The 18,631-nt window shown below is 32.5% G+C and overlaps 1 protein-coding gene across 1 annotated transcript in view; it reads left to right on the top strand.

Moving 5' to 3' along the window:
- Positions 1-8,284: 8,284 nt before the first annotated feature.
- Positions 8,285-18,631, top strand: part of LOC126893392 (adipokinetic hormone/corazonin-related peptide receptor variant I-like) — a 68,800-nt gene continuing 58,453 nt past the window's right edge. The window contains exon 1 of the mRNA XM_050663531.1: positions 8,285-8,672. Coding sequence (XP_050519488.1) covers positions 8,379-8,672 — 294 coding nt within the window. The 5' untranslated portion in view covers positions 8,285-8,378. The remainder of the gene's footprint in view (positions 8,673-18,631) is intronic.

The following is an 18,631-nucleotide window of genomic DNA, read 5'->3' as shown; positions in this document are numbered from 1 at the left end:
GATTATCTCTGAGAGACAGCAACATAATATGCATTCTCTGATGAAAAACTAACGAGTTTTGAAACCGTTCGGTAAGGGTGCTTATGGCGCTCTCTAAACGAACTGAAATATAAGACGGGTTTGGCTTCGTATTGCAATGATAAGAAGACGGTCATCTATTTTTATTTCGATTAGTATTAGGTACCCCTATCTGAGTACGTAGGGTTCCATTTTCGTTGGAATTTTTCCGCGCTGGACAGATGGGACATAAATTGCAAATTATAGCATTTCCTCATCTTCCTAACTCTAGCATCCTATTGGCTTTCATTTCTAGAAGCCACGGAGGGGTAACCATAAAATGGTACAAAAAAGTTTTTTAAGTTAATATTATTTTATATTTTATTAATTTGTAAAATTTAACTTGTTACTGACAGATGTTTTTATTACGAATTGCATCATTATTAAAATATAATATATCAGAATTCTTCTTCTTATTGCACCGCCTGCTTTCGACGGTTTTTCGACACAAATGGCAATTCTATCTTTGGAAACTACTACACGAAAAATTTTCGCGGAGTATTAATTAGCCAAAACATCTTCTCATCTTCTCAGGTTTTTCTACAACGAGTTCTGCCGTCTTCCAGTTCCTATTCTATTTTTGTTTCTTTGATTATTCTTAGTCATGTTTTTTGTTTGCTCATGCCCCGAAGTACCTCATTGTCAGTAATTTTTGTACTTCACTTTCAGTATCCGTCTGTATTCATATTTCAGATATCTCAGAATTAATCTTTTATAAATATTAAATAAATAATTTCTTCTAGAATAACTTTACCCATCTTTTATATAATTTAAATACACCTATAACTATTATACGTATTTTAAATAAATTCATTACCAAAAAAAATTGTTTCAGTAAATAAAATATTGCGCCAAGGTTATTCAGTATAATCCTATTACTATAAAATAATTTAATAAAAATTCCGGACCCGCATCATCCGAATTTTATCCCTTATGCGAGAAAAAGCGAAAACGGTGTTTTTCTCTGTAAAATTCACCAGCTAAATAGAGAACTAGGCCAGGGCCAACAATTTTTAAGACCAAAAAAAGTAGCAGGACGAAATCCATTGTAATGAAAAGAAAATATATCACAAATTAAAGGGAAAAATAATTTACGAGCCATCTGAATTCGGAAAGTGGAAGGGGTGAGTTTTTAGAGCTTAAACTGTGACGATTTCCGACAAAAGTAATAAAAAACAATGGAAAAATTTGCAAAGCTTTAGGTAATAAAAATATTTACAAGTTTTGTATTTAAATTTTGTTCACATAACTAGGAATTTTTGTTGAAAACTTACTTTTTGTGTCTAAATTATATTCTATTCCTTTTTGATATCATTCAATTTTCTAATAATTTTCTCAGAAAATGCAAAGAAAAAAAAATCAAATTTCAATTTTTTTTATCATTAGGTATGTATTGTTATGATCTGCTTTCTATTACTTTTATATTAATTATTATTTATTTGATCAATTATTTAATTAACGCAAATCATACATAAAAATTAAGAAAGAATCTCAGGGTGCCTTTTTTTATATAAAAAAATGTCTAAATTATCTTATGTTATACTTATCTTCTCTCGTGGTTTCAGTATCTCTTAGTTGATCCTTATCGGGATAAAAATAGGAAAAGGAAATAAATAGAAACACCATAAATAAACAAATACAAATACCTTTATTATCAATAGCAATACTCTGTAAAATTTATCAATTAAATTCTGTGGGCATAATTGTCCAAATGAAACCTTTATCATATAAATGAAATTAATTTAATTCAAAAAAAATATTTATCGCTTTGTTTTTGATACCATTAATAAAACCAACTAAACAAACAAATTTGGTATTCGCAAAATTACTTATACTTCCTATTAAATTTTTGAAATATTAGAATCTTAAATTCATATGCTTTTACGTAAAAAAAATTTAACTTCTGATAAAAAAAATCTATCACATAGGTTATTGACTGACCTTTTTGATTCACACACAATGATGTCTCCTCTTGACCCAAAGAGCTCCTCCTTGTTGATTATGTTAGGCTACCAATCAAAGCCCTCTCCGTTCTCAGAAAACAATCCAGCAGGATACCAGCAACTATTTTTCCAAAACACAAGCCAGGCTTCCTTTGACCAGGACTCGTTCAATAAAACTCTAAATCTCTCTCCTCTCTTTCTCTCAACAATAATCTCTTGAGACCCAAGTATCTTTTTTACTTGGTGTCACAAATAATTTTAATAACGATTATCCTTGTAACTTACTCTCTTGGACTTTACAGAATCAAAGAGGTATGTCTTCTCGATTTGATTTGTCTCTTGTTCCACTTTTAGCTACTCTCACTATCAAACACAACCACTAGTACTTGCTTCTGAACTACTCACGAAAACTTTTGACTGCTCCTCTCGGCTGACGGTAACACAATAATCTTTTATTTTCGAAACTGTCTCAACATTCAAACAAAACTTTCCCCATTCCAAATTTCCAAGCCAATCAGAAATATTTCTCTCTCCCCATTCTTTTTTTCATTCGAAAACCCACTCATACTTTCAAAATTTTTCCTACCATCATACTAATTACTTTCGGGAAATTCTACAAAATTTACTCGGGGTTAAACAAAAAGTTTAAAATTCCAAACTTTCTTTACCTTAATTTTCTAAGAACTAATTACCTATGGCTTCTATCTTTCCCGTAATAAACAATCGGTTTAAAATACTAATCCTAAATAACTTTCACTTCACTTTTATTTACAAAAATGTTTTTAATATTCTTCATGGAAAAATTCATTAGGGAGAAACCATTTTGCGTTGAAAGCTAACTTCTAATAAATATTTATAAATCAATATACAGGGTGTATCAAATTTATGTGCCCGCGTTATATTAAAAAAATAAAAAAATTTATTCTATCTTTGATTGATAAATTGAAACACAATAGTATGTATATTGGCCAGTGTATTAATCCTGGTAAGCCGGTGCGGGATGCAGCTGAACCACAGACCTTCTTTTGCTCACCTATTTTTTAATATATTTTTTATTTGTGTCCATTTTTTTATTCGCATTAAACTCAATTCTAAACGCATTCTACCCATTGCAGCATTTAATACCCATTGCATTAACATGATTTTTTAGAAAAGTGACTTTGGGGTGCAAATGCAACCCATACCGGTGTAAATGTCTGCCATAATATTTCACAACTTATAATTTCTCAAGCGTGTTCTCGAGAGAATTATGCTAAAATTGTACGTTTCTTTTGTTTAAAATACTAGGGTCAGGTTATTAAGGGCATAGGCACAAAATGTTTTAACGGGTAGTTCTTTCAGGACGACAGAATCAGTAAAACACAGGTTTAAGACAAAGTAAATATATTAAAGATTATATACAGTTCAAAATAAATAAAATAAAATATAATTCTATCTTCTGCAAAGGAAAAATAACAATATACTTATTACTGTCATCAAACCATAATAGTAATATTAAAACGATACAATACACAACACATACAATAACAATCTCGCTACACGGAATCAACCTATCTACACATTCAGACTCGGAGACATCGCATTTCAATCCAATGCGAAAATATTGAACAGCGACACACAGTCATCCCTCTATCGTTACTATCGCTCACAGCGGTAAAGATTTCGGTAAATCGCCACGTCAAGACTGAGGTACCTATCTAGGCAAAGTACCTCCTCAACCCGGCGCATCTCTATTGTTAACTCAATACGTCACGAATAACTGATTTTACGATTCTCTTCCTCGTTTTAAATACGCTGTCTGTGCCATTTCTCCTTTGGTTTCGTCTAGTGGGGTATGTAGAGGGGATGCGCCAACACGGATACTCCTTCGATCATCTACGGTCGACCGGCCGATCGCCAGCTGTGGCATTATATCATTACAATGTCACCTGTCAAAATGTTCCATGTGTTTTAAATTTATTGACTTTTTTTTCGAATCCTGAGAAAACTAACAAGTCTTTTTAAAAGAATTTAACGACGAATGAAAAATTGCATTATCACAGAGGGTAGAAAGTCCCTGCAAACTTCTATAATGTTTATTTTATTGAGTTACAGGGTTAAAAAAAAATTTGTCTGTTTTTAATTTCAAATATATCATTCAAAAGAAACTTTTTAGTTATTCTAAGGGACCTTCAACCCACGTTAATGATGTCATCTTTCAATCTGCATTTAAATGTTTCAAAATATTTTGAATATTTAAAAAAATATCCTGAAAATATTTTTAACAAATTGAACATTTTGACAGGCGACACTTTGCGCCTATGCCCTTAATAAAACTCGCAAGGTTTTAGTAGAGTTTTTCTTAGTTTTCTTAGTTCTTCCTCATTTATGACTCTGTCCGTCCATGATATTCTAAGCATTTGACGCAGGCACCACGTTTCAAACACTTCAAGTTTGTTAATGGAACTGGCTTTTACGTCTACTTCCACTTCTTACAAGAGCACAGGCCAAACGTAACACTTTAGCATCTTGTATCGGAAGTTGAAATCCAACTTTCAATTAGTCGGAAATTTACTAAGCCTCAAAAAGTATCTATGGATTATTCTACTCTGCTCTTTATTTCATTTCCTCAGGGTCCCAAGCCATGTTCATCAGACAACTCAAGTATTTAAAATGCCTGATATGTTCGGTTTCTCCTCATCATTCTCTTTGCCTTATCCCTATGCGGGGTCGGCTTCCCTAATTGCATTTCTCCACACAAATCTATCTTGGGTCATATCAATGTTAATCCCCTTTATCAACATGCCCTGCCTTATCGTCTCCCCCAGGTCTCCTTTGGTCTTCCTCTCCTACTCCTTCCAGGAATCTGCACTTCAGCTATTCTTCGTATTGAGTGATTAACGTCTCGACGTTGAACATGACCAAACCATCTTAATCTATGCTGTCTCATTTTGGCATCAATTGGTGCCACACCTAGACTTTCTCTAATACACTCATTTTTAATTTTATCCTTCTTTGTCACTCCACTCATCCATCTAAACATGCTCATTACCGCCACATGCATTCGTTGTTCCTCTTTTTTTCACTGCTCAACATTCAGTTCCGTACATCATAGCCGGTCTTATGGATGATTTATAGAATTTTCCCTTCAACTTCATTGGAATTTTTCTGTCACACAACACACCACTCGCTTCTTTCCACTTCATCCATCCAGCTTTAATTCTACTGTATGCATCTCCATCTATTTCTCCATTACTCTGTAATACCGATCCCAGGTACTTAAAACTGTTGCTTTTTACAATCAGTTTACCATCCAAAGATACCATTTTATTTTTAGTAACTCCATCTTTAAATTAACGTTCCAAATACTCTCTTTTGCCAGAGCCAGAGCCAGAGCCAGAGCTTGCCTCCACTGTTCCAGTTTTTGTTCTAAGTCTCTTTCACTATTTCCTACTAACACAACATCATCAGCATACATTAAGCACCATGAAATGTTACCCTGTATTTTCGGTGTTATCTGGTCCAAAACTAATGAGAATAAATACGGACTAAGCACAGAGTCTTGGTGCAATCCTACCTTCACATGAAATTTATCAGTCTCTCCCACACCTGTCCTAACACTAGTCGTTACTCCCTCATACATATCCCTCACAATCTTTACATATTCATCAGGGACTCATTTCTGATTGAGTGCCCACCACAGAATCTCTCGAGGAACTCTATAATATGCTTTCTCAATATCAATGAATACTATATGAGCGATTTTTTCTTTACTCCTGTATTTTTCCATCAACTGACTTATAATGAAAATTGCATCTGTTGTTGATTTGCCCTGCATAAATCCAAATTGATTCTCGGATATTTCGGTCTCTTCACGTATCCGTCTATCAATTACTTTTTCCCATATTTGCATGGTGTGGCTAAGCAATTTTATAGCCCTGTAGTTTGTACATTGTTGTATATCTCCCTTGTTTTTGTAAACAGGTACCAGTATACTGCTTCTCCATTCGTCTGGCATTTGTCATTCCATAATTCTATTACAAAGACCTGCTAGCCACTTTGTTCCTGTCTCTCCCAATGCTCTCCAGACTTCCCCAGGAATATCATCTGGTCCTACAGCTGTTCCTTTCTTTATTTTTTGAAGCGCTTGAGCCACTTCCTCGTTTGTTATTTTGATGACCATTGCTGTTACTGTCTCCGTTGACTCTACAGGCTGTCTGTCAAATTCTTGATTTAAAAAGCTATCAAAGTACTTTCTCTATCTCTTTTTGACATCTTTTTCGTGAACTAGTATTTTATTATTTTCATCTCGGATACATCTAATCTGATTAAAATCTTTTGTTTTCTTTGCTCGCTGTTTGGGTATTTTATATATCTTCGTTTCGCCTTCCCTGGTATCAAGTTGATCGTATAGGTTTGAATACGCTTCTGCTTTGGCTTTTGCTACTGCTACTTTCGCTTCCTTTTTCGCCATCATATAGTTTTGAAGATCTGTGTCGGATCTGGTTTCTTGCCACTTTTTATATAATTTTCTCTTCTCTTTTATTTTTCGTTGTACTTCGTTTGACCACCACCAAGCCTCTTTATCCTCAAACTTTTTTCCTGACGTTTTCCCAAGTATTTCAATAGCAGTCTCTCTAATACTACTGGCCATTTTTCTCCAAATTGTATTAGGACTTCCTTTCATGTTCCAACATATTTTTCCTACTATTCTTCTCCTGAATAGACCTTCTTTCTCATCTTTTAGCATCCACCACTTGATTTTTTGTGGTCCTCTCCGATATTTTTGTTTAGTTTCTTCTACAGAGGCATATAATACCTGTATTGCTCTTATAATCATTGTTTTTTTCTTCTTTGAAGTTTAATTCATGAAATAATATCACAGAATTACACTCGAGCCCTTAAAATTTCCTATTGATGTGTTAGTGACCATTTTGCATTTCCGAACCTTTGGAGTTGGGAACCTGAATCTGTCAAAGTGTCACTCGAAACAAAATCGTTAATGTTAGAGCTTCTGTGTAATTACAAGTGAAAATTTTATCACCTGGTATTTATAGCAAGGTAATTCGATATGTAAAATAATTTACATTTACATTTACAATTCGATATGTAATAGTTATTTTCCTAACTTCCTAACAAGTGCAGAAAGTCATTATTTTCCGCACGCGACTGCAGTTTACTGAACGACGCGAAGCGGGAGTTCGGCAAGCAGTCGAGTGCGGAAAAGAGACTTTCTGCAGGAGTTAGGGATAATATTTTTTCTAAGAGTCTTTAAAAACTTACCAAATCTTAATCAATTAATTTAATTAATATGAAAATACATACACAAATTAATTCTCTGACAAGGTTGTCAAAACCAAACTTTCAATATAATTAGTTAGCATGACGACGATCTTGGTTTCCATGACGATGATTCAAAACGACTGTTATTTTCTACTGCTTTGACTTTCGAATATTATATCAAAATAATTTTATTTCATCAAATTTTCGCGTTAATTTCATTAAAACGGGAACACAATAAGATATTGGCTACATTTGGCTTGCAAATTGTAGAAGCTTTGGAGGTGTCACCAGGGAAATGTACCAATAAATTTTCAATTTAAAAATCTTTTAGTAATATTTTTAATATTTTCAATATTATTAATTTTGCTATTAGGATTGAAAACTAACTTCATCTTTCAATTGCCAGATGACGCTAGTCACCTAATACCTTTACTTCGGTTGCAGTGGGTGGGAAAAACTCTCGACGCTGGTCAATTAGGGTATGGAGAACATTGCCTACGTTCTTTCTAATGAGGCTCCAATTAGAGCCGAAAATCGCGATTCAGAGGACTGGACTGCGCTCCGTATTCTAATTGAAAAGTAAGATTGTTTTTCCTTCGCATTGCAACTGAATAAAAATGGTATACATTTTTATTTTATACAATAAAATATATTTGAAATAAATTAGTAAATAATATCTAAATATTAGTTTATTGCATGTATTATAATTACTTTAAGGTCATATTAACATATCTAAATTAACACGCGTGCGGAAAAGTAAAAACCGCGTGCGTAAAAGTAACACGCGAGCGGAAAAGTAACACGCGTCCGGAAAAGTGAAACTTTCTAAACTAAAATGCGTGCGCGAAAGTAGACATTTTTGCACGATCGTAGGATCGTAGAAAAAATAATTTACATATAGAATAATGTAATAAAATAAATAATAATGTAATTTTAAAAATACCTAGGTATTTATTTTTTTTGCCACTCAGTATATTTACCATAATCAATCTAATTGAATTTTTCTTTATTTCAGACTAATCCTCTCGTTTAACACCATGGCTCAGTATTCGCATGGCATGACAGCTCCAAATTCCAAGTAGCCTAATTCCAACTAATCCATTCGCAAATGGAAAAATGGAAACGGAAGACGATCAGGAAAACTTCATTATATCGACAATAAACGGCGTTAATCTAAGCGCCCACAATGATACTCAGTTCGGGAACGATTCGACGTCGGACCTTTGGGCTCAGCCTAATTTTCGCGAAATTTCCGTATATTGTGTGTTTTTCGTGGTTGCCGCCGTAGGCAATCTGACAGTGTTGATATCGTTGTATCGGTCGAGGCATCGGAAGTCCAGGATCAGCTTAATGATTACGCATCTAGCAATTGCTGATTTGATTGTTACCTTTATTATGATTCCACTTGAGGTAAGAAAGTCGATCGTTCTATTTTATTAATGCTCCTGTCGGAGTAATATACAGGGTGTTTCATTGGGAAAGTAACATACGTTAACTGTAGGAAGAGGACACTTAGGCGATCTCAAAAATACCATACCTAATGGATCTTACTCCATTAATAACATAGATACTGGGTGTTTTATCTATTTTGCCATTTTCTTAATTGGTTCATAACTTTTTAACCACATTGTATATTTATTTTATATTTGGCACGCAAATATAATTTAAGGTGTACAATAAATTAACTTATTTACAATTGTAAAAAATCCAGATCCGGATTAAAAAATATTGGAAAGATGTTCAGACCCCAAAAAAAACACCCTGTACATTAAATTTTTTTAAAATGGATTTTTCAGTTGAAAATGGGATGAAAAACTAAATTTAGTGGTATAATTTGAATTTTCGGCAAAATGATTTTTCTGGTGAAATTTTGAATTTGAATTCGGAAATTTAGCGAATTGCGAGAGCTCTAAGTAGAAAAAAAATTGAAATACAGCTTACAACTTGTCAAGCTCACTGTATATTGATTTTATATTTAACACGCGAATATTCTTTTAGGTGTCCAATCAATTAATTTATTTATAATTATAAAAAATCCAGGTCCGGTTTAAAACACCTTGTATATTAATTTTCTTTATAATTGATTTCGCATTTGAAAAGAGAATGAAAAACAAAATTAGTGGTATACTTTGAATTTTCGACAAAATGATTTTTCTGGTAAAATTTTGAATTTGAATTTTGAAATTATGTCAATTGCATGAGCTCTTGTAGAAAAAAATTAAAATGCGACTTAATTTTAATTAATACCATTATTTAATCTAAATATTAAAATGTTAATATTTTAGTGTTTTTTTTTATTATGGGTGAAAAATAGTTTTTGGTGAATACCCATCTTTAAATAATGAATAAATAATAAATGGTCAATAAAGAATACATCACTTTAACCAACAACATAGCTAAAAATTATAACAAAACATCGAAAATTTGCAGCATAATCACTATTCAAATCTAAAGTACTTATTCAAAATTACCACCATCAAAAATTATTTTTTTTTACGTAGGTACGGTAAATTTTTGTAGTAAGGTACCTAGCGTCATGTGTACTGTGTGTGTTGAGTAAGTGTCTTGTTACATTGCAAAGTCGACGTCATTGTCTTTTCAAAGAGACGCTAATTGTATCCGAACGTCTGCGGTCCCTCCGGTGAGTACCGATCCCACAAGGACAGAAACTATTTTCATTTATTAATTTATAATAAACGCACAATTTCTGACCCTGGTGAGATTCGAACTCACGACCATTCGGACTTTTCGATCCAAAGGTAGGCGCTCTTACCACTGAGCCACAGAGGGGGTCATCAAAAATTATTGTTATGTGTGCAAATGTTAATATTTTATCAATTTAGATTAAATAATGATATTAATTAATATTAAGTCATATTTTATTTTACTTTGAGCTTCACAAATCTCATAATTTCAGAATTCAAATTCAAATTTTTACCAGAAAAATCATTTTGCCGAAAATTCAAAGTATACCACTAATTTTGTTTTTCATCCTCTTTTCAAATGCAAAATCCATTTTAAAAAAATTTAATATACAGGGTGTTTTTTTGGGTTGGAACATTTATACAATATTTTTTAATCCGGACCTGGATTTTTTATAATTGTAATTAAATTAATTGACTGGACACCTAAAAGAATATTCGCGTGTTAAATATAAAATCAATAGTGTGGTTGACAAGTTGTAAGCTGTATTTCAATTTATTTCTACTTAGAGCTCTCGCAATTCACTTAATTTCAGAATTCAAATTCCAAATTTCACCAGAAAAATCATTTTGCCGAAAATTCAAGGTATACCACTGAATTTAGTTTTTATCCTCTTCTCAAATGAAAAATCCATTTTAAAAACATTTAATGTACAGGGTGTTGTTTTGGGGTCGGAATATTTTTCCAATATTTTTTAAGCCGGACCTGGATTTTTTACAATTGTAAATAAATTAATTTATTTTAAGCCTTAAATGATGTTCGCGTGCCAAATATAAAATAAATATACAGTGTGGTCAAAAAGTTATGAACCAATTATGAAAATGGCAAAATAGATTAAACACCCAGTATCTTTGTTATTAATGGAGTAAGACCCATTAAGTATGGTATTTTTGAGACCGCCTAAGTATCCTCTTTCTACAGTTAACGTATGTTACTTTACCAATGAAACACCCTCTATATTCACTGATAGAACAATGAGTAACTTAATTCTAACCTAATCTAATAACATTTTCTTAACTAAAATCTTACTCCGCAGTATTTCTTTAGTTTATATCAGCATGCCACCTATTTACACTACAATTAACGTATACACTACCGCATTATGTGCACTAAACTAGCTCATATGGTTTATAGCCCAATAAATGACCGTTTTGGAGTGTAATTTCCAGGGGCAACTCCGAATTGCATGAAAATTTGGATTTGGGTTCTACTTACACTCCACTTCAAAGTTGAATTTGTGCCGTTGGTTGCTTTTACTTGCGGGGTGACATTTCTTCCTTATTGGATGGTGAAAAACGCGTGTTTAAAATAAGGCCGGAAATGGATGAATTTACTTATTTTAAGCACCTTTTGTTCTATTAAGTTTTTTATATAAGTCAATAGTTTTCGGGTTATTCACGATTTAAAATGTTGATTTTTCGACAAAAAAACTACGTTTTCAGACCGTTTTTCCCAAATAACTCAAAAAGTAAAAATTTTATCGAAAAAAATATTTTTAGCAAAAATGTAGTCTATAAAAAACGAAAAAAATGGTGTACCAGTAAAGTCGTAAAGTCTACAAATTGAGTAGAAGCAAAGTTGAAGCTCATGAAAAATACGTTCTTATTCGTCTAATTCCAAATCGAATAATTCAACGCGAAATCACCGAAGAAAGCGTTTTTCGGGAAAACCTTATTAACATTTTTAAAGTATGGAAAAAAAGCTTATTATTTGTTTTTTACAAAAGTTTACAGCATAAAAAATAAACGAGTTACACTGAAAAAAAAAATGTTGGCCCCTTTTTTGTGGTAAAAAATAATCGTGAAAACCTCCCTCTATTTAGCACCTTAAATGAAATTAATCGTTTGGCTTTACCATCTATTTTAACTGCATGTGTATTGTTTATATGATCTGTAAGTTTGATTGGTTTGAAGTGCTTATTTTTGAAAACATTTGGTTTTATAGTAACAAAAAAATTTCTAAAAATTTTTGAAAAATTTCATTTTTTCAAAATAACTTAAAAAATATTAGTGATAAGAAATATCTTAAAGAGTACAAAAATGTAAGTTTTGCTATTATAAATATGCTAGTTTCATTTTGTTTCTCCGTAAGACAAAAATCGATTAAGATATGGCTGTTCAAAATTTGCATGCACTCGTGATTAGTGACCCATTCAAGCTTTCTCAATTATAACCCTTTCAAAAATAAACACTTTAAATCGGTGAGACCGACAGATCATATAAAAAATTGATATGTAAGTAAATTGTTTGTAAAGCGGTAGCGATTAATTTCATGTGGGGAGCTAAACACGGCGAGAATTTTATGATTTTTTACATAAAAAAAGAGGGCCAACTTTATTTTGAGCGTAACTCGCTTATTTTTAATGCTAAAACTTTTGTTAACAATTAAATCAAAGCTTTTTTTCTGTGCTTAATTTTTCGGTGATTTCACCTTGAATTATTCGATTTGGAATTAGACGAATAAGAACGTATTTTTCATGAGCTACAACTTTCTTTGTATTTGATTGAAAGACTTTACTGATACACCGTTTTTTTTAGGTTTTTTATAAGCTACACTTTTGCTAAGTAAATTTTTTTCGATAAAACATTTACTTTTTTAGTTATTTGCGAAAAGCCGTCTGAAAACGTAGTTTTTGTTGTCGAAAAAATCAACATGTTCAATGGCAAATAACTCGAAAATATTAACTTACGTAAAAAACTCTATAGAACAAAAGTTGCTTAAAATCTGTCAATTTATCCATTATTTCCGGTCTTATCTTGAACGTATGTTTTTCACCCCCAAGAAGGGGTGACTGTCACCCCCAAGTAAAAGCAACCAACGGCACAATTTCAACTTTGAAGTGGAGGGTAAGTAGAACCTGATTCCAAATTTTCATGCAATATGGAGCTGCCCCTGAAAATTACACGGTATCGCCGAATTTCCCGTTCATTTACTGATTTACTTATTAGTTATTTTGTGTCGTGTGGTATAGATCGTGCTATCAAGTAGCTGGAGGGCCTCAACAATTATGTGACGATGGGACCTGTCTTCGTAGTTCCGGGCAAGTTTAGAGATAGTCCAGATCTTGTGGAAGTTACGGTTTCTAATGTACCAAGGGGCATCAATGATGTTCCTCAAGACCTTCTTCTGGAAGCGTTGAATTATTAGTAGTTAATGAAAGTAAAGGTGATTCAGATTTGATTACAGAACAGGGCGTAAACTATGTGCTTGTACGTATTTCGGCTTGAACTTAGCCTCTTCGGAGCACCTGTGTAGCTGTAGAGGCACTGAACTGACACTGTATAAAACAAGACAAAGAGGTGAATTAGTCTGCAAGGGGATCTATAATTGTTTCCACGACTTGTCGTTCACTGTGATAACAATCTTTAGCGAACTAGTTCCTTTTGTCCCACAAAAGTTAATACAATTAAAATGGAAGTAAAGAGGATTCAGATTTGATTAAAGAACAGGGCTGTTCTGTAGTTGTTTTATTAGCCAGGTTATTAATATATTATATGTGATATCGTGATTTATATATTGCACTTTCTTAATATTCGTTTACAATTTTCTATTGAATAATAATCAATAAAACGCAAAATCTAACAATCCCATACCTATAGACCAAGAGGCAGCGCTTAAAAATCTCTTTGAATTTACTAAAGCTAGATTTTTCACAGTTGATTACTGTGAGTGTGTAGAGAAACATACTGCGGTCGGTCAAGCGAAACGTAGAACAGGGGTTACTGAGAGGGTATCAAAGTTGCTTTCCTACGAAGATAATTAAATCCATTTACTAAGGCTGAAAATCAGTACACATATTCTAAATTAAATATAAATAAAAGTTATTATAGTCGATCAGCTGTATTACGGGACAGAGCCGGTCGGTCGACCCCAATAGTCGATAGAGGAAATGAAGCATTTTGGATCTCAATTTTTTCATCCAGCATGGATTTACTTGAAATTTTCACACAAGGTAGGGAATAGTCCAAGGAATATTTTATATACCATGCCGGTATCATACGCTAAAATCTTGGGGTGGATGCCACCCCATCTCGTGGGGTGGGATTTTTTTTTTACATTTTAGCCATGCAGTTCGATGGAAAAGGTGTTTCTAAGAAAAACATGTTTTTTACATTTTCTTCGTTAAACTAATATTTTTCGAGTTATTCACGCTTGAAAATAACAGTTTTTCGACGAAAAAATCGACGAAGAAGGTTTTCTGAGAATACTTCGAAAAATATGCATTTATTAAAAAACTGTAGATATTGAAATTGTATCTTTTAGTAACACAAACCAAAGTATTTTCCTATAATATCTTTAAGACCAATACAAACCGAGATACGGCATGTTAAATGTTAGCTTTTTTCGTCAAATGCATAATTTGAAATATTCAAAGGCAAATAATGAGAAAAATTTGCATTTCTAGAGGAAAAATTAAATAATATTTTTTCAAGTATACAATCAGACCCTTCAAAAAAAAAATAAAAAGTTTTTAGCATGAAAATTAAGCGACTTATAATCAAAAAAATATTAGTACCTGCTTTTATCTACGAAAAAATCAGTGAAAGCAACCCTCTAACTACCTTCCTAATTCAAAATTGGCCTTCACTTTTCTGCAGTTCCTTTTATATTTATATTATTAATACATTTAAAGAGTTTGACCTATTTAAAATGTCTAATTTTGGAAAAATTGAAGTTTAAAGAAAAACTGATTTTTTGCAGTTTGGTATTTTTCACCGTTTACTTCAAAATATCTCCGAAAATTCTGAAGATACGAAAACAACTATACACCACTAAATTGTAGCTTTTTTAACGACTAAAATTACTCTGTGCATATATTTTCATTACAGTGAACAGTTAGCCAGATATAGCTGTTTAATACCTCTATTTACCAGCAAACACCCCCTTATTCGAGTATTTTACACCCGCCCAAATTAAAAACTAAGTGATCTTACGGAATTTAATTTACAAAGCCTTCTAGCTCTTTAAAAATCCTAAAAAATCATTTTTGAAGAAACTTTTTATCGCCAAAAATATATACAATATTTTTCGAGGTATTCTCAAAAAACCCTATAAAAAAGTCGATGTTTTCTTCTAAAAACTGTTATTTTCAAGCGCGAATAACTCGAAAAATATTAGTTTTACGAAGAAAATGTGAAAAACATGTTTTTCTTAGAATCACTTTTTCCATCGAATTGCATGATTAAAATGTAATAGAAAATTCCCACCCCCGAGATGGGGTGGCAAATACCCCAAGGTTTTAGCGTATGATAGCGGCATGATATAGAAAATTATCCTTGGACTATTCCCTACCTTCTGTGAAAATTTCAAGTAAATCCATGCTGGACGAAAAAACTGCGAGCCAAAATGATTCATTTCCTCAATCGACTATTGGGGCCGACCGACCGGCTCTGTCCCGTCATACAGCTGACCGACTATAATAACTTTTCTTTATATTTAATTTAGAATATATCTACTGGTTTTCAACCTTAATAAATGGAAATTATTACAAATGTTGAATGGGTTGCATATGTGAGTTCATTTTAAATGAAGTAAAGAAACACAGATTTAAATGATTGTGAGTAAGTCTGTGTTTCTTTACTTCATTGGAAATAATTACCTTCGTAGGAAAGCAACCTTGATACCCTCTCAGTAATCTCTGTTCTACGTTTCGCTTGACCGACCGCAGCATGTTTGTCTACACACTCACAGTAATCAATCAACTGTGAAAAATCTAGCTTTAGTAAATTTAAAGAGACTTTTCAGCGCTCCCTCTCCGTCTACTACGCGGGCTCGAAAGTTCTTATCAACACTAGAATAAAATAATACATGTAGTTTTGATTTTGTCATTTTTCTATAGTCTTTGAAAGAGTGTCGCAGTTTATATTTTGTTGTTTTATTTTTCCTAGGAGACGACCTCGTAGTTTTTTGTTGGTCCAAGATTTAATGTTTCGGCTTCCCAATCTTATTACATGTTTTCATGCTCGTTTTCCCGTTTTCGTCCTGTGTCGTTGTAATTGATCCATCCCGCTTCCGAGGCGTATATGCTAGGTCTGTGAGTGATTAAACCTTTTTACGATGAGCAGGTTTCAGACCTCACCCTTCAACCCCCTGCTTTAACAAAGTTTGGGACCGACAGTGATAATAAATGGGGTATTCGATACATCCAATAACCATCCCCCCACACTGAGTGTGGGATGGTTGAGTATACAGGGTGTAACAAAAATACATATCATAAATTAAACCACATATTATGGGACCAAAAATAGTTCGATTGAACCTAACTTACCTTAGTACAAATATGCCTACAAAAAAAGTTATAGCCCTTGGAAATTACAAAGTGAAAATTGGTTTGTTCCAATATATCGAAAACTATTATAGATTTTTTATCGAAAATGGCCATGTGCATTCTTATGGCAGGAATATCTTAAAAAGGAATTATAGTAAAATTTGTGCACCCCATAAAAAATGTATGGGGGTTTTGTTCCTTTAAATCCCCCCAAACTTTTATGTACGCTCCAATTAAATTATTGTTGTGGTACCATTAGTTAAACACAATGTTTTTAAAACTTTTTTGCCTCTTAGTATTTTTTTGATAAACCAGTTTTAATCGAGTTGCGGCTTCTTTTTTAATATATTTACATAACAATTTTATGAGGGTTTTGTGCCTTTAAGTCCCATAATATTTGTGTACGTTCCAATTAAACTATTATTGCGGTACCATTAGTTAAACACAATGTTTTTAAAACTTTTTTGGCTCTTAGTCTTTTTTCAATAAGACACCTCTTATCGAGATATGGCTTTTGTTTCTAATATAGTTCAAAATATATCTCAAACTGTAATTTATAAATAAATTTTCATATTACTACCAGGTCTCTTGTCAGTATACAAATATGTGGTGGATTTGACAAATATTCAAAATATCTCGATAAAAACTAGCTTTTTGAAAAAGTACTAAGAGGAAAAAAAGTTTTAAAAATATTGTGTTTAGCTAATGGTGCCACAATAATCATTTAATTGTAACGTACGCAAAATTTTGGGGGGGGGGGGTTCAAGGGAACAAAACCCCATAAAATTTTTATGGGGTTCACAAATTTCACTATAATTTCTTTTTAAGATGTTCCTGCCATAAGAATACCACATGTCCATTTTCATTAAAAAATCTGTAATAGTTTTCGATATATCCGAAAAAATCGATTTTCATTTTGTAATTTCAAAGGGCTATAACTTTTTTTGTATGCATATTAGGTTCAATCGAACTATTTTTGGTCCCAGAATATGTGATTTAATTTATGAGCTGTATTTTTGTTACACCCTGTATATTCGGATATATCTATGTATAAGTAAAATGAAAAACAAAAAAAAGTTTCATTCTTGTACAAACTTTTAAATCGATCCAGTCAGATCCATCAAAAATACGTGCATTCGGATAAAATTACTATCCTTGATAAATTTCAAATTTTGTTTTTTTTTTTCTTTTCTCTGATTCTGGCCTTGGTTTAGAACTAAAACCTTTAGCCACGTAATTGTATAACTTATCACTAACTCAGGTGTAATGTGTAGTGTGTGTGTTGAGTAAGTGTCTTGTTACTTTGCAAAGTCGACGTCTGCGGTCCCTCCGGTGAGTACCGATCCCACAAGGACAGAAACTATGTTCATTTATTAATTTATAATAAATGAAAAAATTTCTGACCCTGGTTAGATTCGAACTCACTACCATTCGGAACTTTCGATCCAAAGGTTAGGCGCTCCTACCACTGGGACACAGAGGTTTTTTTTTTACTTTTTATCATCAATCAAAAAAAACTTTATTTATTTAATGATAATTATGTAATAATATATGTATAATATGAAAAACACAAAATACTTAAATATAAATATTTGAGTGGTCTTCCAAACTGAATTTTTCAATTTTGTTGCCGCCTGTTTCCTTTTGTCTCGAAGCATCTTACACTATTAGGCAACAGGCTATATCTTTTCATCCCTGCCTATCCGTTTTATCATTTAGAAATCAATTTTATCTGGTCCGCCACCATTTGCTACTGTTATTCTACTTATTGCTTCTTATATACTGATGTTTTTGTTTCTTCTATTGGGATTTTGTTTACTGCTATTTGTTCTACATATGGCTTCTCTGACTCCGATTCTTCAGTTTTCTATACCATATAGTTGCGTAATATTCTTGCTTCACCTCTAGTGTTTCTGTTGTGTTTGGTTTTATTTGGTTATGGTTGGCTCTCACTCCTCTTTATTTTTCTCTTTCCTCTTCTTTCTTTCCTTTTTTCTTTCCTCTTAGGCTTCTCACTTTGTTCCAGAAAAATCTGTTGTTATCTCTATAATTTTCCACCCATAGTTTTCCAAGTCTCTTTTTTCTTTTCTTATTAGTTATCTTACATGTTTCTGTGTTTTTTGGTAATATTTTTCGTCTTGTTCCTCTCTTACCCTGTCACTTATATGCCATTTTATTTTTCCTCACTTTTTTCCGTATGTCTCTATTCTATATTCCATATTCTATTCTCCGTTCCATATCGTGATTTGATTTTTTGATAGTTAGTTTTCCACATATCTCATCTGTCTTCGTTCTTATTACTTTTTTAAATTTATTCCACATTTATCCCATACTTATATTTATCTTCCATCTTCATTTCAGTTTTCTTTCTCTATGCCATTTTGAGCTTCCTGAACGT

Source organism: Diabrotica virgifera, chromosome 1 (genome assembly GCF_917563875.1).
Source record: "Diabrotica virgifera virgifera chromosome 1, PGI_DIABVI_V3a".
Lineage (NCBI taxonomy): Eukaryota > Metazoa > Arthropoda > Insecta > Coleoptera > Chrysomelidae > Diabrotica > Diabrotica virgifera.
The sequence above is the reverse complement of the archived record's forward strand: the minus strand, read 5'-3'. Positions and strand labels throughout refer to the sequence as shown.